General features: G+C 42.2%; 1 protein-coding gene across 2 annotated transcripts in view; it reads left to right on the top strand.

Annotated features, from left to right (window-relative positions):
* The window catches only part of SLC22A23 (solute carrier family 22 member 23), a 110,908-nt gene that overhangs the window by 19,650 nt on the left and 68,990 nt on the right, over positions 1-22,268 (top strand). For both annotated transcript variants that reach the window (XM_061449371.1, XM_061449372.1), the window contains exon 3: positions 4,508-4,662. In XM_061449371.1, coding sequence (XP_061305355.1) covers positions 4,508-4,662 — 155 coding nt within the window. The remainder of the gene's footprint in view (positions 1-4,507; positions 4,663-22,268) is intronic.

The raw sequence follows: 22,268 nt of genomic DNA, 5'->3' as shown, positions 1-22,268 counted from the left end.
ATGCAGCAACTCACCAGTCAGTTGGGAGAGAAAAGGCCTCCTGCAGCCGCACAGTAATTTGGCTCAAGCACTTGTAGCAAAATTGCATCTTAGTTCTTGAATAGTCACTAAAAGTTTTTGGGCAAGTTAGTAATCTTGACTTTTCAGTGATGTAGGAAACATGCATGATGAAATAACAGTTGTATTTGATTAAAATACCAAAGTAAAACAGGGCTCTAACAACATGTAGAAAGTATAGTGGGGAAATGAATGAGGGATCTTGCTTGGTTTTCCTAAAAAGGAATCAGTGTGGAGAAAGCAGACTTATTCCCAAGTTAGGAAAATGCTGCTATAATTGACAAATAAGTTACAAATAAGTGAACAACTTATTGCCCAAGGCACTGGCTTCAAGAGACAATTGCAGTAAACAGATAGCTCTCGACACCAAAAGGAGCATCCTGCTCTTCTATCCACTTCTGTCTCCAGTGTGTACTTTGTGCTGCCATGTGCACTTGTTCGACCCCTTTGCAAGCAAGCAAGTTGTTTATCTGCGTTAATGCAGCATAAAATTACCCTGGTACAAAAATGTGGAATTGTGGTATTTTACTCTTCTTGGGGTCGTTTGTTTTTTGTTCTGTTTTGTCTGGTGAGTTCAGGAGAGCTTAAGGAGAATCTGGTTTCCAGCTGTGGTACAGAGGAGAAAAAGTGTAACTTTTGGTGGCTAGAGGGTACAGTGACCCCCTTGCCCTTTCATGGATGACCAGGAAGGACACTGTTTGCCACACCAAAGCTGGTCCTCATGCTCCTCTTCAGACCCCATCCTTCCCATCTGAAATAACTGACCCAGCAGAGGTCCTGTGTTGGATAGTCTTTCTGTCATTTAGCAGTAGCATTTGGGGCTGGTAGAAGAAGACCTAAATGGGATTTACTTTGCTTTTTAATCACAATTTGAATTTCTAGTAAGGCAGGGGGTTCTGTGGAGAGATGGATACAAAGGGAATTGTACTGTAAAAAGAGAAGAATTAAAAAAGGACGTTGATCCCAAGCAAGAGCAGAAGAGCTTAAACAGAGTAATGTATAAAAGGGTTACAGACTTTAAAAATCTGTTTTCATTTAACTTGTACCACTCTCCAGTTTAGATAATTAGGAGATGCTTTGTACCATTAGGAGCTTTGCTTTCTCTTTTTGAAAGAAGGCTTTTAAAGCTGTATGTGACAAAGGCATAGAGTGTATTAAGGTTATTTGCTATGTAAACTGAGTGGTCTCTACTCAAAATACAGGAGGTTTGTATGCTGGGGTAGCTCTGTGTGAAGAATCTATAAGAAGAACATCTGTAAACTAGTTTGGCTGTGTGAAGACCAGCTGTGTCTAATGTCTGAACAAGTTACTTGTTCAACAGGCATAGCAGTGCAGGCAGTTTTGCCTGCTCTGGACAGAGGCTGTTTAGGTCTCTGTGGAAGGCTTCCTTCTGGAGCAGGTGTGCTTGGTGGTCATGTAGCATCCAGACAGGTCTCTGCCTGTCACCGCCATGCGCTGCCTGTGCTTTGCACCTGTTCTGGTGGTTTTTGGAGCCTTTGCGCCAATTCAGGTCCCAGGACCGACAGAAAACCTGCAAAGAATGTCATGAAAAGAACAATGTGATTGGCTGCAAGAGCAAAGCTTAGTCTTCCCAGGGTGGCAAGGTACATGCATAGGAGCATGAGAAGATGAGATCTTGTCATCAAACCATCCCCTTCCCGCCTGTGATGCAACTCTGACAACATTAGGAATATCTTTTTGATGCATCTGCATATCACACTGTGTGGATTGCAGATTCTCCAAAAGCCTGGGGTTGCTTGTATCCCTAGTTATTTACCTGTGCAGTCATTTAGCATTTGATCTAGATAATAGTATACAGTGTAGGCTGACACTTGGGTGGCACAGAAATCTCTCTTTGGAATAGCTTGGATGGCAGCAGATAGCATTCCAGGGATGTTATACTAGGGAGATTATGTATGGTTTAATTTCCCACAAGCATTGTACTATTAGTCAGGTAATTCTCTCTACACATAAAAGGCTTCTCTCCTCTGCCCCCACCCCAGGACACCATGCTGTCAAAAACACTGCTGGATCGCCAAACATATGCCTGGAACTTTGATTTTTGAGCTACGTGCTGCGTTCCTTGGTGAGGAAAGAGACCAGTTTTGAGTCTGGGAGGAGATGATGGTGATCCCTCTTACCAGAGGGTTTTTTGGCCTCAGCTGGTTTTCACAGGCCCAGGAGGCTTTGGGTTTCCCAATTCTTCATTAGTAGCAACCAGTCATTTGCATAACTTGTATAACAGTAGAAGAAATTCTGTGTCCTAATGATGGATATCCTTGAGTACAGGGGGTGGGAGGAAGGGAAGGAGGGAACTAAAGTATGAGAAGCATGAGGTCTTTTAATCGACATCAGTGAATGCAGGTCAGGCTTCTGATGGGAATTAAGCTCCTAATTCTGAGTGTTTGCATAGTGCCTTTCATCTACAAAACACTTCCACAAATACTAATTAGTATGAATTACAGCTTGGTGATTACGAAAATAGGGCTGCAAAAGCCTGCGCAGATCACTGATAACACGAAGTTAATAGGGTTTTTTTTTCTGTGTTCGAGGCTTTGTGTGAGGTACTTCACCTCCCTAGCCAAGTGCTTTGTGTTCTATAAACATAAAATATGAAGCACATACAGCAGTAACTGTCGTGGTGTCCAGCATGTTCCCAGTGCATTGAATATCACTGAGGCAGTGATGTTTTGTTCCCACCCCTAGCTCAGCAGTAGTTCATCTTTTGGTGGCCTGGAGTTGTATGCTGATTGAGAGCAGTCTGCTTTGACCTTGCATTCTTCAGTTTGCACATTGGTTCTGTTTCCAAACATGTTCTGTTGTAAAAAACATTGAATGGTTAACACTAAGAAGGCAAATCTTTGAGGTGCCCCAGCTGAAAGATTTGAGATGCTAGTTGAAAAATGCAAAGAGCCATAGCATTGCCGCCTTAGGTGTGACTTTAAGTAAGAATGATGCACACGTACTGGTGCACTCTCCCAATTCCCAAAAATGTAAAAAAAAAAATAAAATTATAATCTCCTTTCTTAGCCCTTCACCCCATATTTTATTGATTTTTTTTGTTTTTTTGTTTTTTTGTTCCATTTTATCTAAAGCAAAATCTAAAGTTCTAATTGTGAATACATATACTTTATAGCTTCTGGTAACAATCTGCTGAAGTTATTAAATTGAAACACTTCAGCATGTGAAACTGGACTAAGTTGTGAGATTTAAATGCTCTTTATTGTGCTGACATTCAACCTGATGCCTGGCTTGCAGCTGACAGACTGCTTTGAATGGATCTGTGAAAGCTGCCTACAAAAAGCAAGTTCATATATTCTTTGTGGAGATGGCATATGGAGCTGACTAAAAGGGATCCTCACTTCCACTGGAAAATTTGTGGGAGTTGACAAGTTAAAGAATTTTGGAAATCTCCACATAATGATCCAATTCTTGCTTAAAAATAGCCCTGTGCTCTGGTTCTTCATATCATTCTGTTTGCACAGGAAGGGGGGGGGGGGGAATTATAAACACTGAGCATATGAGTAAGAGATGTAAAAATCCCCTGTTCCTTTGACATGAGAGTCAAACTGTGCAGCAAGTGCCCCTACATTCAGTGGCAGTGTAACTCTTCCTGCTCATAGCACTGCACCAATATGTGCAACTATCGGTTGCAGCTGCAAAGCCTGCCTGCAGAGGAGGACTGCAAATCCTCAAGCCCTTGTTGCCTGTAATAATTTTTGGAGCTATTTCTTCCTTACCTTCTATTCAGGTTTTGCAGGTCTCTGCAGCTGCTGTGGGGATACAAAGTGGAGGGACTTGGAGCTCACAGTTTTCCTGTGAGCATTATTATTGGCTCCCTAGAGCTCTGTGAAGTGACATGAGCCCTGTTTTGTGCCTGGTCCATGTTTGTTAGGCTTGTGCTCAACAATAAGGCCAAGAAAAGTACTTTTTTTTAGACAGCTCCTCTTGCAGATGCAGCTGAAAAGCACATGTCTGTTGGGAAGAGGAGTCCTCTGCAGTAAGCTCTGTGGCTATAGAGTACAGAGAAATATAGTCTAATAGAAATAAACTGTGCCATATAACACCATACACTCTTCTGTGCTACTACAGAAAGCTCTGAGAAGCAGCTTTTAATCTCCAAGGAACTTGTTTATGGCTTTACAGTAGTTCCTCAATTTTTTTTTCTTGTTCATGTTTGGTGTTTTGAAAATGATGGTTAAATAAAACAGTAATACAATGTGCTGTCTGTGCTTAATCCTGTCTGAAGTGAACTTGTCAATGCAAAGCTGGCTAAGAAATCTGGGGTTTAGTAAGCAGGAGTAAAATGAGAAGAATGGAACAAGCATTAAAACCAGGATGGCAATATTTGGAAGGGATTGCATGACTTGTCCCCCTCTTTGCCAATTGTAATGATCTGGCATTATGTCTGTGCTGGCTTTTAATGCTGTTTCGCCATACTTATTTTTAGGGTTGGTCGACGGCCTGTACTGCTCTTCTCTGTCATATTCATTTTGATATTTGGACTGACTGTGGCACTCTCAGTGAACGTGACCATGTTCAGCACACTCAGGTTTTTTGAGGGGTTTTGCCTGGCTGGAATAGTCCTCTCTCTGTACGCACTACGTGAGTATGCCTTTATTACCTATCCAAACGTATCTTTATTGGTAATGTGGTTTGCTGTTCTCTGGCTTCCTGCTTTTGTCCAAACAAATCAAACCAGAATCATACGTGCTTTGGTAAGGATTTTGCAGCTGTCCCTTCAGGTTGCTACAGAGCAGACTGTGAAGCTGTTTGAGAGCTCATTTTTAAAGTTATAAGGTGTTTTAGGTTTGCTTGTTATTTAAACCTAGAAGTCATCTGTCTCATAGCCATAATGTGTAATGGGAGTGGATTGCACCTTGCGGTATTGAGCTCAGTAGGAGACTCCCCACTTTGACGGTCTCTAGCAGTACATAATTTTTCACAAATGCCTCTGTTACTTGCAGCAGGAGAACCTGAGTCCCTGCCTCAGGATTGTAAAGCTCAGCAAAAATATGTGAGAAGTTACAGAGATTTGTTGTTGTTTGTTTTTGTCTGTTTCACTGGGGGAAAAATAAACTTGTGAGAAATGTCTACATGCTCATATCTGGTGACTGGTAAACCTGTTGCCAAGACATTTGAAAACCCCTTTTGGAAGCCTGGTCTTTGGAGAGTACATGAAAGAGCTACCAGCCTAGTCTGTGTCCCTTGGATATGCTCCAGAGAGCTTTGTCTGCTTCTGCTTCCTTGGCTGTTTGTAATTCACAGGTAGTACTGTATCAACTAAGGAAAACACAGAACTTCCTCATCTGGAGAAGTTCTGAAAGTTGCTGTACAGATTTAAATATTTTTTATTTATTTCCTATCATAGATGGTATTTTAAGCCATCAAGATTTAGCCCAGTATTCTTACTCTGCATGCAGTCTTAAGTAGTATTAAGTTCCACAGGTTTGGTTTTGTTTTCAGTCTGCACCAAGGGGAAAGAAGCTTGACAAGAGTTTGTTTTGTGTTGCACTTCTTTGTTATAGCTGATATGGTACCGAAGATACATATTTTTTTTCATCTTTTGCCTTTAGTTGTGTGATCTCTAGTGAGAGTTTTCCACCAAAAAACCCAAAGCTACCACTGAAGATATTACACTTTTATTGGGAAGTGTTTTAACCTGTGTATTCCCTTGGGAGAAGGCTTTAGCTGTTACGAGTGTGACATTGAGCTGGAAACCAGGCTTGTTGGAACTTTTCACAGCCCAGTGCAGCATGTTGGTTTTATTTTGTGGGTTTTGGTTGGTTTTGGTTGTTTCAGGTTTTTTAACCTTTAAGACAGTCATTGCAACTGAAGATTTTCGTGGGGAGATGCCATCTATGCAAAAGTTCTTCCTCTCAATTTAGATTGACCATGTTTCCCTTTCTGCTGGAGCCCATAGCATGCTGTTGCACTCCTTTGTGGAGTCAGCTTTCTCTTTAGCACCTCTTTTCTTTCTCTTAATGGCCTTGATTTTTTTTTTTTTTTTTTTTTTTCCATTGGAGATTTGTTGCCCCTGAATTCCCAGCTGGCTGCCCTGAGCAGAACAACAGAAAGTGGAAAGTTTGATCTGCTAGACAGAGTCATTAGTTTTCAAAGCCTCTGTACTGAAGCAAACTTTATAGGCTTGCGTAGCTTGCAAAGGTAATTAGCCTGCCACAGGGATCCTTTTACACCATGTTGAGCTTGCTAGTTGTGCTTGGATTTATGGCCTGCCGAAGGGAAATTGTAAATAACAGTCCTGGACGCTTTGGGAGCGGGAAGAGAACTGAAGTGCGCTCTTGAACCACAGAGGTGCCAAGGTTGAGTTGCTGTCACCATTAAAACAGCACTCTTCTTGGTAACCTAATGCTTTTCCTATCTGTTCACCCTAAGTTGCAGAGTGAGCCTGGGGATGAGCCTTGCCTTTCTTCTGTGGAGGGACAGCACTGAGCCCAAGATGCCTGTGCTCCTCAGAGAGCTCTCCTCAGTGTTGCAGTGAGCTAGGTTCTTGTGACCTACAAGTACAGCCTCTTGCCTGGAGCTGCTTAGGAGTTGTCTGAAATTTCTAGTGAACTGTCAGGAAGAAAGGCTTTACACAGGTGATAGTGCTGGCTGCAAATGGTGGAAGCAGAGGAGAAACGAACGTGGAGCTTTCTCTTCCCAGGTGCTGTGGGACGTTGCATTATCTAGGAGGATAAAAGCCAGTTAATTCTTCTCGCTGAATAAACACACACAGCTTTGAAAGGCTTCTGTTTCCTGATGATGTGGAGTGGGGGTGTTTCTACTGTCTTCCAGAAGCATTTTCCTGCTTGGTACCAACCTTCAGTGAGTTTCTGTTCTCCTGAGCAGCTGGTACACATCTTGTGTGGTTAGGCACCAGCAAGGTGCTCCAGTATTTGTTGCTGCATGTACATCCAGGGAGCAGGAATGAGCACCCGCACCTGCTGACTCAGCATGGTGGGATGCACAGCACCATAGCCTGATGCCTAGCTGAAGAGGAGGAGGTTTGAGTCTACGCATTGGGGTGGAAAGCCCTAAGCTGGTTTTGTGAGGGGTTTCTGTTGGACAGGCCAAGAAGAAAAAGAGGTGTGGGAGCCCTGAGCAGGGTCACATGTGCCTGAGTAATGCCTCAGCTGGTGTCTGTACAGCCGGAGAGGAGAGCCACCCTTACTGCAAATAGCTCTGCTTGCTGGTTGAAACTCGTGTGGGACAAAGTACATGTGGGAAATGTGGAAGTTACAGGAGAAAGCAAATCTGAGTATCTCGAGGGTGGGGAGGGTGTTGCTTCTGGGTCACTTTAGTGTCACTGGGGTATGACCATGATCACAGGGCAGCCTTTTCCTGTGTGCTCGTGCAAAAGACCAGATGCTGCAGCTGACTCAGCATAGGTCCCTTCCTTAGGGCCTGTTTTCATGAGCTGCAGTGAGCTGATGCAAGAGCTCTCATGGCTGAGGGCAGGAGTTCCGCCCTCCTTTTCTGCCATCTCCTCTCATGTGTGGCCCCGCACCAGGCAGGGCCAGTCAAATGAATGAAGGGAAGAAAGGGTCCCTTCCAGCTGCTCATTTCTTATGCTGTATCTGACTTCTCCCTGATGTCCCTGCTTTTGTTGCTATCCGGAGTCAAAGCTAGTTTGATGGTGTTAATTAAAACTGTTTGAGGAGGAGGAGAGGAGAGGAAGAGTTGTATTTCTTTGGTAAATGCTCTCCAGGCAGGTTTAACGAACCTCTGGTTGAAGTGCTGTGCACCATCACTAATGACTGTACCTGAGCTCAGACAGCAGAAGCCATGGTGGGGGTTTGCACACAATTGCAGGCTGTTCAGCAGTTTCATGGGTGACTGAACTGCAGATTAGGCTGCAAAATTATAAAGTCTAGACTTGAATGAACCAATAAATAGGTTCTGGAAATAGCTTTGCTGAAAGGGAGACGCTTTCCCAGGTTGGAGTGAGGAAGCAGGTGTGCCCCTCTGATGCATAGTAGCAGGATGAGTAGGCACATTGTTTTTCTTTCACTGTTAGGAGGAAAAAAGGTAGAAACACTGTTGAAAAATCATGATTTGTGTTTCAAAAGCCTGGAGAAGCTTGACAGAGGCTTCCAGACTGGTTAAGATGTCCAGCTGTGATGTATCTTTCTCATTTGTACCTAGGTCAGTCTAACCCGTTACTCCTGTAAATTACACAGGCACTGATCTTTGAGAGGCTGAATGGGGCTTCTTAAGATTACTTTTTTTTTTGACATGTATCCTGGAAAGCTAGAGCAGCGTGCTAGAGACTTGCTCCAGGCTGAGGAAGAACAAGTGCCAAAATGGAACATGGAAGCATCTGGGTGTTGGGCTCTAGTGATGTCAGATTTGTAAAATAGTTTTACTTCCATTCAGGTGTCAATATAAAGGGTGAGATTTATCTTCTTTTTTTTTCTTTCCCTTTTCCCTTTTTTCCTCTCTCCCAGAAATGTATGGAGTCTGAGACCCTAGAGCATCCCAAATTTGTAATTCCCACCTCTCTTGGAGTTTGAATGGTCTAAACGATGTAATTGCTTGATTTTTACTCTCTCCTGACTCTTCAGAAGCAAGCATGGGCTTGGCTAGGCAAGGCAGGTGAAGCATGGGAAACTGCAGGTTCTGAAGTGACTCTGTGTAACCTGAACCAGCTCAATAAATAACTCTGCGAAGCATTCCCAAATTGACGGATGTGGAAAACATCTGACTCCTTTCCAGTGCATTGACATGTGGGTTAGCTCTGCAGTAACATGCAGTTCTCTCCACTGACAGGTCTATGATAAGATCAAGGTTGTTAAGCCACCTACCTTCTGTTTATATAACCAGCCTTTCCTTACTCTGAGTCACTTGACGCAGCTCTAGAGTGATCACAGAGGGATCCACCGAAAGTTTTACTGAATCACCCTAAGTTAACCATTAATTGTTAAATGATACAGAAGCGCTTTGGTTTAAAGAGCAGTCATGGGCTGCTTTAACTTTGAGGTGGGATGTGAGTTTCTAGAAACAAGAGCTCTGCATTTGAATAGCTTGGAGCAAGAACTGTTTTAAATAAAGAAATGCTATGCAGTGGGAGCATTCCAGCTGCTGGAAAAAAAAAGGGGACTCTGCATGCCTTTTATCAAGTGCCTGGGGGCTCAATTTGTGCAAGAGTGGAAAAGGTTATTGGAATTACAGTACTCTCCTTTAAGTATAAATCTTCCCTGCTCTACATTGCTTCCTTGAGTATAATCAAGTTACATCTCCTCTTCTAATCTGTTGGCTTTTTCAGTGTTTCCTCTGAATTTCCTTCCCTTTTCTGATGGTCACAATGGGTGTGGGCCCTTCTATGGACACTGTGTCTGCCATTAAGGCATGGGCTGTCATCCTTACCTTAACCGCCCCCCAAAACTGTATTCTGGAGAAGAGGTGCCATTGAAGAATTGCTTACATATTGTCCTGAATATTGGAAATGCTGTATCATTTGAGGCAGGCAGTTTGAAATTAATTTATAAAAAGTCTTAAAGTATGGCAAAGGTGAATAAAAGGAGGATCTTTCTGAAGCTCCCTGGGAGGTTAGAAGATGTTTTGTTAATGTAGAAATTGCAGCAGGATCTAATTTTAATCAGTTTTTTCATTTCAGTTGCTGAAAATCTTGTGTGTTGTCAGTGTGACAAAAAGCCCAAGAAATTAATTTTATTTGAGGGTTTTTTTTGTACGACTAGTCAATTTGGAATGTAATTAAGATGCAACTCTGCAGTTGTTAGACTTGTGATGATGACAATCAGCTGAGATTAGAGTACACTTGCAGTTTCCCCAGCTCAAAATACAGCTTGCATTTACCATTTAAAGTGTTGGTCTTTTAATTGCACCAAACCAGCTCTAGCACTTTGGGTATGCTCAATATGTGAAGTCTTACCTTCTGTCATGCAAATACTATTCAAGATTGTAATGATACTTTTAGGGATTTATTTATTTGTCTCAGCAATGTCAAACAGACTTGTAGGTCTGCTCATCCCTGTTGCGCAGCTGAAAGCTCACTACCAGTGAAAGGAAATGAGAAGACTTCTCTCTTCCCCTTCCAAATTCCTTTGCGTTGTATCAGCTACTTGTGCAACCATGGCTTCAAACTAAATCAAAGTGTTTAAGATGGGTGTATAGTTAAATCCAGGAAGTTGCCTTTGATTTCCAACTCTCCGAGTTGGCTAAAGTGGTGTTAGAACCTTACCGTAAGAGTAAATTGTAAAGTTTTCGCTCCCCCTACTGCGTGTTTGGTTGGTTTTTTATTTTCTTATTTTAAGATAGCTGCTAAATGGCTTTTCCTTGCTACGTAGATCCAAGCTAGTGTTTGACATTGTGGAGGGTTGGTGGTGTGCATGTGTCTATGCAAGCCCTGTCCAAAGTGACCAATGCTGCCGTCAGGACATGGATGGTATGTATCTTGCAGAGTCCTTCGGCCACTGTGCACCAACACAGGGCCCCTGCCAGTTTCCTGCCCGAGAGTGAGCCTCAGTAGTTCTGCCAAGGAGTCTTCCCAGCTGGAGAGCGCTCTGCCACAGTGGTCAGGTCTGCTCCTTCTCTCTCCAGTCTGCTCCATCTCTACTCCAGCAAACTAAAGCCTTCCTGCTGTGCCCTGCCCAGTGCGTGAGCTCCAACCACTCTGGTGACTTTGGCTGGGAAATGGTTATATATATCACATTTGCAAGGGGTTGATAGTGCAGCAATATTGTACCACTGGTGTATATCTGATTTGCGGGTTTTTGGTAAATCACATACTTCCCATGATCTGAGAGGTGTGTTGTGGGTTTTTTTTTTTTCCTCTGAGAAATGCAAGTGGTTCAAAGACAGGGATGTGAAAGCTGCCAGTTGTGAATAATGTCTTTTTAAAAAATGTTTCATTTTTTCCCAGCAGGAAATGGAATTTGTTGCAGACAGCATCAGGGAGAAGTCATACATAAAGAACCTATTCTGCTAACTCTGTTGTTTTACTTTCTTTTAGCTATTCCGTTCCTTGTCTCTGTCCTTGGCAGGACTTGAAAACTAGTGGAGCTAGTGTTGGAAACGAGATGGACAGCAACAAGCTCAGGAGCTGCCCTTAAGTTAGCATAGAGACTTGGGCATTTCTTTTTCCCCCATCTGCTGCTTCTAGTGAGGCTCAAGCATATGCACATTTCTCTTGTGTGCATGTGTTAACTTCCTGCTGAAAAAGGAAATGTGCATAGGTTCATCAATCACCTATGAATGAATAGGACTTTACTTCCCTTTCCTGCCTGTCCCTACAGGTTAGCTCATCAGGAAAATGCAAGCCAAATTACCGTGGCAGCAGGATGTGCATACAGGAAAAAACACATGTATGAGGAAGGTAGATTTAGAAGCTATCTGTAGTGACTTGGATATTTGAGTCCACCAAGAAATGTCAGCAAACAAATTCACATAAATATTTATGTGCCTTTCAAGAGGAACCATAACTTCACAAGGCTAGCCAAATTTCCATCCCCAGTCATGCAGACATGCCTCCTATTTTCTCACTTACAAATAACATAACCGCATGGGATTGTTACTAGTTCAAGTTAATTAAATTTCACTCAAAGCGTGAAATTTGCAGGCAGCATCCATTGCAGTATTTCTACAAATGCATATTATTTAGTCAGAAACAACAAAACATTCACTTTTGTTTTAATTCTTCATTTTGTTTCTTGCCAGTCTACAGATTTTAGTCATACATTCTGTATCAGTGCTGATAGCACTCATTTTTCTTTTTTAAATAAACCTGCTCGATGTTGCATTGCGGATGAATTTGTAAGTCATATGCTGCAATTACTGATGGACCTTAAAGCGTGGACTATGTTTTTGTCTTATGAGAACATCTGGTTCCTTCTTAAATGAATTGTACATACGCTTATGTACTTTTTAGAGATAAGTTGAGACGTAAGTGCTTGTTAGTATATTGAAAACTTGTTTGCTCACATTCTTTGAATTCTGGGTATGGTATGAATTGTGAGAGCAGACATCAGTTTACTGAAGTCTCATGAATGGTGTGCAAATCCTTGAAAGCCCTACTCCAGTTTAACATGTATGAGCTGTATGTCTGCTTTAGTCATATCATACATTCAGTAAAGAATCTTTCAACTGTAGATAATCTTGCATTTAGGCTTCATAATAAAACAGGTGGTGTCTTAGAGGGAAAGGACATTTGAAGAAGGCTCTGTGGATTGGAAATGTGGCTGTTGCCCAATGAACTGTGGAGGGAGCATGGTCCAGTATTTGCCTCAGAAGTTCTGGATTCACATCTCTGTGCCTCTCTGGGTGATTCCCCCAGCTGCTGGATGCCTCAGCATCTCTATGTAATTGTCTTGCTTTTGGTGGAATTCAGGGTAGACTAACCATTCTTGTGGCTTCTCCTTCCGACTTTCTGTCCTGTTCCTGTAGCAAAGATTACCCTCTTGTAGAGCAGACTATTAGCTCATACACTGATGCCTCAGTCCTCTCCCATGCAGTCAGGCGTTTAAGTGCAAAGACATCTCCTTCAGTGGCTTACCTCACATATTCAGTGTATTAGCTTAAGGACATGCATTTCATTCTGCTGCTGTTTATTTTCCAAGGAGAATAATCTCTGGCAGGAGTAGTAGAGAAATGCAATGTTTGTGCATGCCTGGACCAGTCTAGGATATGTGAAGTGCTTGGGTGTAATGGAAGAGAGCAAGTTCTGCTGGAACTGTGCATTGTAATTAATCATTCTGTTAAAAATGCAGACTAGAAGACCTCTGTGCCCCAGTATTAAGGCATAGGTAGGTTACTTTATGTACTATCTGCTATCCAAACTAATTCCCTGGAGAAATGAGGAGGGCATCTTCTCTGTGAAGCATTCAGTTCAATAGATATTTAAGCACGTGAGACCTCTCTTGGGGTATTGTGTATAGTTGTGGTGTCCTCAACATAAAAAGGACATGGAACTGTTGGAACAAGTCCAGAGGAGGGCCATGAGTATGATCTGGGGACTGGAGCACCTCCCATATGAAGACAGGCTGAGAAAGTTGGGGCTGTTCAGCCTGGAGAAGAGAAGGCTCCATGGAGAGCTCATAGCAGCCCTCCAGTATCTGAAGGGAACCTATGAGGATGCTGGGGAGAGACTCTTCGTCAGGGACTGTAGTGACAGGACAAGGGCTAATGGGTTAAAACTTAAACAGGGGAAGTTTAGATTGGATATAAGGAGGAAATTCTTTACTGTGAGGTTGGTGAGACACTGGAATGGGTTGCCCGGGAAGGCTGTGAATGCTCCATCCCTAGTAGTGTTCAAGGCGAAGTTGGATAGTGTGAAGTGTCCCTGCCCATTCATGGCAGGGGGGGTTGGAACTTGATGATCTTAAGGTCCTTTCCAACCCAAACCATTCTATGATTCTACATGGACCAGGGATTGTTGTCTAAAATAAATAAATGAATCCCTAGAGTTTTCTGCTTCATGTGAAACTGCTGTCCAGAAGTAGTAAAGTGCCGCTCTGACAGCTCTTCCAGGGCCTTCTCCAGTCTCAGTGCTGCTTCCACTGTGATTTCAGTCCTGTACTGGTAGGCAGTGTAGCAGTCTCTTACATAGAGAACACTCAATTTACAGCTTCATAAGAGAAGTCAGAAGAAAGAAAAGTAAGAAAAAACACACAGGAAGCAGAATCAATAATGTGGTGAGGCAGAAAGCAATGTAAGGGAAGAAATGGGCTTTGTTGTGGGGTTTTTATTTATTATAGCAAACAAAAATGGATTGAAGTCAGGGAGGAGAAAGAAGGGCAACTTAAAAGGGTTTTATAATGGTAGAAATAGCTTATGTGGTGAAATTGCAAAAAAAAAAAAACAACCCATTTTAGTTTGTTTCATTTATAGGTTTGACTTTGAAATGTGGGGTTTTGCCTTAGAACTTGACTGACTTGTTTTTCAAGGCACAAAACCAAATCTGTGTTTCTAGGAAGATTGAGGAAAATTAATTAAAGAGCTTTTGAATTATAGATCCATTAAAAATGACTCTGCTTTGAAACTTAAGTAAATAAACAAAGCTGTTGGTATTAGTCATCTATTGGAAAAAATAGCTTATCTTGTATCTGTACAGTAGAGAAACCCAATTACTGCTTTCCATTGCTTTGGAATTTGGGCAGGAGAAGCTTGGATTATATCAACCTTGACTCTACCCATATGAGACTTTTCAGATGTCATGTGTGAGTTTAGAGTTGTGAATCAGCCTGAAGTGTTGTCTTATTCTGCTTATTTTTTATGTTCATGTCTGTGACAAGCCTGGAAGAAAATATGGAAAGTTCAGTCTGTGTCTTGTAAACTTTTAACCTGATGGATTTGTCTTCTTCAGGAGACAAACTTCACCCTTTTTGACTGAGTGTTATATTTCAATAAAATAAGTATCCATGCAGGTGCCTTTCCTCCCTCCTGACCTTTTCCTTAATGGTGGTTTTTGGCTGTGGGTAGGTGCTTCATGTGGGTGTAGGGTCAGTAATGTGTGGCAAAGCAGAAAAGAAGAATAGCCAGTGCATGACCTAAAGAGGGAGAATAGAGAAAACAGAATATACAATATGTACCACAGCTGCCTCTTCTCTCTTGCTGTTGATAAGAGAGAATGTGACAGATTCTTTTCTAAAATAAGAGATCTGCTCCAATCCAATGAGGATAGCAGCAATTAAAAATTTCAGATCCTAGTATATTTTGGAAACAAAAATGCAGCCAGATGAAGCCGACAGCGTGTTGTGATAACTTGTGTGACTTTTTAGTAGTACTGCTGCCGCAGTGCTGTGATTTTCTGGGACCCTGCCTGGAAGTTTTCAGTGCCTGGTGGGACTTGCACTGGAGATACTAGTGCTTTTTCCTGCCAGGACAGCTTTTCATGTGACTTTTGATTAGGAAACATTTACTTACCCCTAGGTTCTCTCTCTCCTTCAGGTCACTGACACATGTCCTGCTTGCCCAGTGCCACTCAGCTGCAAGCCAACAGCAGCTGTGTGGCTCTGCTTGCAGCAGTGCAGTAAGGATGAAATACCTCACAGATCTGGATTTCTTGAAGAAACGACCCAGCTGCCTATCCAAGTGGAAGAGGACCTTTCTGCCCCGATTGCTAGGGGCAGTTAAAATCTCAACATGACAGTGCAGGAGCTGGCTGAAGCTTAGATCAACAAATTCCCTTTGTGAAAAGAGAATAGGCTGTTACAAATCACCATGAAGCTTGACTTTAATCAGTGCGGGTTGTTCTTGAACGTGGTATTTAAAACTTCTTTCTTGCAGGCTTTTTAAAGGCTAGAAAGTGTATAATTGCATCTTGGCAGAGACAGCAAGTCTAATATGTTTAGAAATGTATGTCTTGGACAGTTTGACGTTTCCTTTCAGGATAGCTTCCTTTGAAGTAGTAGCAGATGGAAGTCCTTCCACCACTTTGAGGCACTGATTAACTTGTCTTGGAGAAGAGTGGATAAACTGGAAGTAGAGAAAAGGATTCTTAAAAATAATTTGTAGAGATCTGTATGCCTTTGTAGAGATCTGTATTACCTCAGCTTTCAGAGTGAGGATACTGGCTTTGGTTTTATTTAAAACTTCTGAAGCTCAGTTGGAGAACCAAATATGACCAGGTCTTGGTTGTGAGAATTCCATTTTTCTGGCTGGCTTTTCTTAGCAACATCCAACTTAGTGAATAAATAGAAGCCTCTAGTCTGCCGATGACAACAAATAATCTGTTTTCAGACTAAAACATCTTGATCATGGACTTGGCAGTCCTAAACCTTCAGGACCAGAAATGCAGACCATCAATCTGATATTACAGTACTGGAAAGACCCTGTTTCTTTGAAAAGGTTATTCTGTTTCTGAGTTGTCAATTTTGCTTCAGTGAATTTTATCCTTTAAAGAGCCCATATTTTATATTGGGCTTTAGGATGAAAAACAAGGTTAGGATTTGAACTGAGGGGCAGAAATGATGATGTTTGTGTCAGAATAAAGATTCTGAAAGATGCTGTCTGCACTGAACTGTCTGACCAGCTCGTATGACCATGATCATCTAGTCAGAGCATTTGCAGAGTCTTTGGGATTGTCATAGTGGGTTTTTTGGTGGTTTGCTTTTGGGTTGGTTTTGGTTTTTTTCTGGGAGGGATGGGGGGGAGGAGGTAAGTTTTATTTCTGCTTGTCTGTTTAATTTTTGATTGCTGCTTCAGTGGCTGCCTGAGAATATCTGATGACAGCATGTCCATCTCTATTTTATATACTATATTGTGTAAAATAGGAAAATACAAGGGGAAGTTTCTGGGTTTATGCGTGTAGCCTTCAGCTGTGTGTTCTGCTTGTTTTGTTCTAAATGGTAGTGCTGAAAAGAGTGAGCTTCACTTTCTCAATACTGGAAGGGAATAGTTCTTAATCTTTGGAAAAAAAAATGAAAACACTTGCTAAAATATATTGAGAATTCACTAAGATTTGTAAGAATTATATGAAAACAAATTTGTCCTGAATTTGGAATATTGGTCTGCAAAATATTATGCACAATTCTTCTCATTTGAAATAACAGAATTTTAGAGACATAGGTCTAAGATACTACTTTAACAGGTAGCATGTCTCTGTTGAGAGAGGCTCTCTGTGTGTGGTGCAGGTCTGGGGGCCAGCAGAGCGACTGCTTGATACCTGGTCCTCAAGAGTACAGGGTTTTTTTTCTGGAGGTCTTTAAGGAAAAGTTTTACTGCATGGGACCTGTGCTGCAACTGTGATCCCAGTAAGATACTGATGTTCAGTAGTTACTGGATGTGGTGTTCCTGTTACTGTGGTCACAGTGTGGAAGAACTGTGTTTGCACTCTTGTAACTGCACATTAGCTCCCAGGGTGAACCCCAGGGAATCACCCAGCAGCTCATGCTGCAGGGAGGAGCAGCCCTGCTCACCCGCATCTCTCTCCACAGCCGCTTCCTCTCTGCTGGCTTTGACATTTGTCTCACCTTCTTCAGGCACTTAATTCAGCCAACAAACAAACAAAAATTCACTTTGCTGAGCTCATTTTCTGCTCTTTTGCTGCAATATCCAGTTAAGGAGCAAACAGATGCAAATGTCAGAGGTAAATGTCAGGGGAGGCAAGAATGCAGGAAGGTGGACTTTGCTGATGGGGTGGTGAACTGCATCCTGACTGGCACTATCTCATGAAACTAAGTCTGGAAACAGAGCAAAGGTGTGTGGTGACACATTACAGCTCCCAAACAGCACAGCCAGTTTCAGAAGTTTCTGCCACGTGTGGCCACCTCCTAACTTTTGCTGTTTTAGCTGGTTTTGTAGCTGTACTCAATCAGCTGTGCAAGGTGGTGTGGCTTAAAAGAAAAAACTTCAGAATACCTCTTAATCTTACTCCCACCACTAGTTGTTCTGCCCCATTTTTTAGCAGATCTGCCTTAGGATTATTATGTGATTGCAGCAGCAGTGGAATTGGTGCACATGAGGGAATCGTGCATCTGTAGCATGCTCTTTCCTTCTCACACCACACTGCATGCATTCACGGTCAACTATACATAGATGAGTTTCTCATGTACTGCAGTGTACGCTTCATGTGGAGCAAAATCAAAAGGGAAAAAATCGGTTCACCATCATATGAGGGAAATTGAATTCTTGAACTATAAAGTTTTCTAGTGGTAGTACACAACTTTGTGTGAGATGGCTATGATCTTTGGACCCCAGTAAAGAAAGGAAGTCGAAGAAATGACAAGGGAGAAATAGTGCACATGTGGCTTCCAGCTGAGCTGGCCACCCTCCCATGGAAGGTCAGGGAGGGGAAGGATGCTTTTTCGTTCCCCTGTTCTTCATAGAAAGTCATGTTTCTTTGTCATTTGGAGTTGTGAAACACTGGCAGCAGACCTAGCAAAGATGAGTGTATGAGTCAACGGCGGCAAATGGGTAAAAGGGACAGGAAGAAGCACTAAATGGAAAGCATGGCACATGGGGGCATGTGGCTTACAGGAGAGGAAGATTGCCTGAAAAAATATACACTTCTTCTTTGAAAACTATATTGTGTTGGGCTAGAAACTTTCTATAGAAAATGCTTGACTTCTCTAGCATCTCCCTGTAAATGTTTTGTTCTGGGTCAAATTTAATATTTGTGCTCTCTGGAGATAATGAGGTGCTTTCAAATGCTGTGTGTGTTTTATTCCTCATGCGTGGATTCCTGGATCGTGTACCTTCCTTGCAGTTTTTTTGCTTGCTAAACTAGTCTGTTGCATTATGGGAATCCTTAAGCAACAAGAACTGACTTAGGTGAAATTAGATGTCAAAATATAAAAATTTCTCATGGGATAGAAACTCCCCATCCCATGCACACACATGTGTAACGTTGTTGGCATAGTCCCCCATGCAATATCGTCATTTCTCTTCCTGTGCATCAAGGTCTTAGTGATCAGAGACCGGCTTACAGAAGATGCTGACTGATCATAACCCAGAACGGCCCAGAATGCTTGGTGATACCTGTGTGCTGCATGGGTGTGTAGTGAGAGGCAGTCATTCCCAAAATCTGCAGACACTAGCATCACCTGATTTACAGCTGATAGCCCCTGAAGGTGGTAGTCCAAAGCCTCTAGATGGGGAGTCAGAGGCTTTTTTTGTAAGCTCATGGAAAGCCTGTGAGCCCCAAGTCCAAGGCAAGAGCTGCGGAGCTGGCTGCCCTGGCTTCTGTTTTATGGACGCTGTTGGAATTCACTGTTTCAGAGAGAAAACAAATTCCCAAGTGCTGGATTGTGTTGTTTCTGTATTTCTTTTGTATCCATTTTTCAGGGCTCGGAAACATTTAATCTTTCTGTGCACCTTATCCCCTAAAGAGAGTATGTTGAAGAAGCACAATGAAAGATTGGCAGGTACAATTTGCAAACTTAGTTATCTGTGTGATGATAAAAATGGTATGAGATCAGCTGCTAGATTTACAAGGAGCTAACGCGGGCTTTTTAATTCTGGTATGCTTGAGTGCCTGACTTTTTGTAGTGTTAATACATTGCATGTGACATAAGAGGTTTCATCTTAGTAGTGCATGATCTCACACTGTCTTAAGGAACAGAAATTCCTTACTGTGGCATCAAGTAGTTTCTTTGTGGACTTGAAGCCTTTAGCTGAAATGACAGAGGACTGTAGGATGAATGTTACTGCGTTGGTAGGCTGTCCACTGTCGTTTTCATCACCTGGCTTCTGGTGGGACTAAGCACCCTGACACTGCTCATGGTACTGGAGCAAGGGACAGAGAAGGAGCAAACCATGCCTTTGAGAATACTTGCTTTTGAAATAACTGCAGAAAATGAGCTGGCACCCCAAAATTCTTTGTAACGCCATGACAAGAGAACGTACCACTGCCTGCGTAAGAGGTGAGGTGATGTGCAGTGCCTGGGGACACAGACCTGCTGACGTGCACCTGTGTGACACAATGTATGATAGCCACAAGCTTATGAAATGTGACTGGAGAGCTCTGGAAGGATATGGGCAGGTTGGTGTGTGGAGGTGGTGTTTTGATCACTTGCCCAGGCTGTAGTCTATATTATGCTTTCCTAAAGTAGCATAATTTCTTGGTTTCTGGTTTATTGTGCTAGCAAAGGATCATGGAAATTGTTTTTGTGTGCAGACTTTGTCATAAAATCATAATAAAAAACTAAGCAGCAAAATAAAAAATCCTGAGTTCTTTGTTAATGTGATTCTTTAATTCCTGTGTTGGAATGTAAAATTGAACTATTTCTTGACTTAGGAAACATTCTTTGTTTAAAAGAAAAGAGGGGGGAAAAAAGAGTTAAGTCCAAAATGGAGCTAGTGCTTTTAGATGTCTTGGTATGGAAAAAGATTATGGGATGCAGTGCAGTCAGCAAATTGCTTTTGATCTGAGGTGATTACTTCTCACCTGAGCAAAGGTATATAATGCTGTGAGTGTCTGCCTTAGTATTGACCCTGATTTCCTGGCAGTGCCACTTAATAGCTTTTGCTTGTTTGGAGACAGGCCTGTGCTGAGTTCCCGAGCCACGCCAGTGTGATCTGCCCCTGAAACGTCCTCCACCCAGTAATCGTCACTCTCCCCAGAGCACAAGGTGGGGGTGACAGCAGCTGGCTTTAGCATTGCTCACTGTGTTTGGTTTCTTCATTGACAGGGCTTCTTAATGAAATACCTGATGAGTCAGTGTTAACTAATCTCACTTGGGTATATGGTTGTCAACTCCCCGGGCACCGGGGGAAGCTCTCTCTGTATCTTGAGGACGCTGTGAACCAAAGAGATATCATTTGTGTGCAGCTGCAGCTTCTTTCTTCATGTAATTTTATAATTCAGTACCTGTAGGGATAGCAAATTGGAAGTGAAACTGGCGCAACCAGAAGGAAATGTGTGTGTGTCCCTTGCTCCCTCAGCCAGCACCTTCACGTAAGAAGTACACTTTAGAGATGCATATTGAAATTGATTTCATCTTTCTGCTCCATTAAACAAGCAATTGGTTTTCAACAGCAGTTCACAGATGAATCTGAGTCAAAGCAGTCTGATTAACTGGAAGACAGCCAGCTTGGCAATTTTTTTGTTATCTCCTGTTTAATACTCACAATGTATAGTGATGCACACATCAGAGACTTTAAACTTTTCCCTTCGAGAGACAATACAGTAAATTAATCTGCTAAGGAATTGCTGAGATTCCAGCCTCCCTAACTTTTTCATTTAACCAAGTTAAATACTGTTAAATGGAGTTGCTCAACTCGGTGACAAAGCTGGAAGATTTTATTGTTGCTTTTCCTTTTTTTTGTTCCGTATTTATAAATGGATGGTTTGGTGTTGGGTTGGGTTGAATGCGCTGAGAGGAAACTTAATTCTTATCAATTAATAACAACTATTCCTCATCCAAACACAGAATATGCTCTGCTTCTATTCATAAAACTAGGTAATTTTTGTGTGTACATATCAGCAACAGTCTTTTTCCCTTGAAGTTACACTGTTCTGAGGGCACATATGCCCATCCTATTCTGAATATCTGAGATTGGGGTATTCTAGTGACTAACCTGACTTCTGAAAGGTGAGGGTGTTAGGGAGTTTCTGCTCAAACCACAACAGGTCTTATCTTTAATCTCCCAGTATTTGTTATCCTGATTATTTTAGAAGAAAAATAAATGTGTTTAAAAAGCTCTTCATCATCATCATGATCCCACTTTTGGTTTTTTGGTCAGTGAAGCAAAAATGCTCTGGTCTTATGGGGGCTGAGAAGAGAGAAGGTGGAAAGAGGGGGGGAACGGTTACTACACTGTATAGACTGTCTCTTAGTTATATTTTCTAATTCATTTTTACAAAGGGAAATTAATGAAAATTATGGAACTTAAATGGGTATGTTGCTACCTGCAGGGAGGAGGGAGTGTACCTACAAATGGAAGTACAAGGTTATTGGAGCACTTATCTGCCTATAATATAGGCATATGTGTTTCAACTACTGAATATTTTTTATTGCTGCTGTTTTAATAATTAATCTACCCTTTGGAAGCTGCAGACCTTCTGTCTAGGATTAATGTACTCTTAACACACTATATCTATCTCCTTGTCCTGAAAGTGAGCTGATATCACAAGAATCTGCTACAGGGAACATGTCCCATCTTTGCCTGCATGTTTATATGCCTTCATAAAAAGCATTTTTAATCCCTCTCTGCTGCCAGATTCAGACATAAAATCTGCAGATCTCCTCCAGATTAGCTGGTCCATTAACAACTAACAATAGTAAATGGCAGCTTTCTCTGAACTAGGCTATGAAAGACAGCATGTGCCTGACTGAAAGGGCTGCTGCATGCCTGTTTCTGGCTAGGAATGGGGGAACACCCTTAAAATACAAATCTTGCTGCCTGGAGGTTGAGCTCTTTTCCCCATGTGAAAGGCTGAGCCAGACTCTGTTCAGGGCCTTCCTGTGCTTTCTTGAGAGAGACCTTGCATGAGAGGTGTTATTTGGATCTGTCGGCAGGGGATGCAGGTTGTTGGTGCTCATGTGTTTTGTGTTTTTTCCTGTTCTGTCTTGTTGGTGTAGAAGGATGATGAATCAGCATGTAGTTTCTGCCACAGTGAAGGTGGTGTGAAGCGGGATGCTTGGCTGCTCCCCTTTGTTTCCCAAGATCCCATTGTTCTCTGAAATGAGGAGCTCTTGCATTTTTCAGGTGGGAGAATCAATATCATGATGCTGTGCTTTGCCCTATTTACCCTTCTGCTTGCCATGAAAGAAAACTGATGCCCACCATGGATTGAATGTTCTACAGAC

Source organism: Pezoporus flaviventris, unplaced genomic scaffold (assembly GCF_033815535.1).
Source record: "Pezoporus flaviventris isolate CSIRO_AGI_PZ_B2104156 unplaced genomic scaffold, CSIRO_AGI_Pfla_v1 ptg000007l, whole genome shotgun sequence".
NCBI classification, from domain to species: Eukaryota; Metazoa; Chordata; class Aves; order Psittaciformes; family Psittacidae; genus Pezoporus; species Pezoporus flaviventris.
Note: the sequence above shows the minus strand (reverse complement) of the source record. Positions and strands in the feature narration are given on the sequence as shown.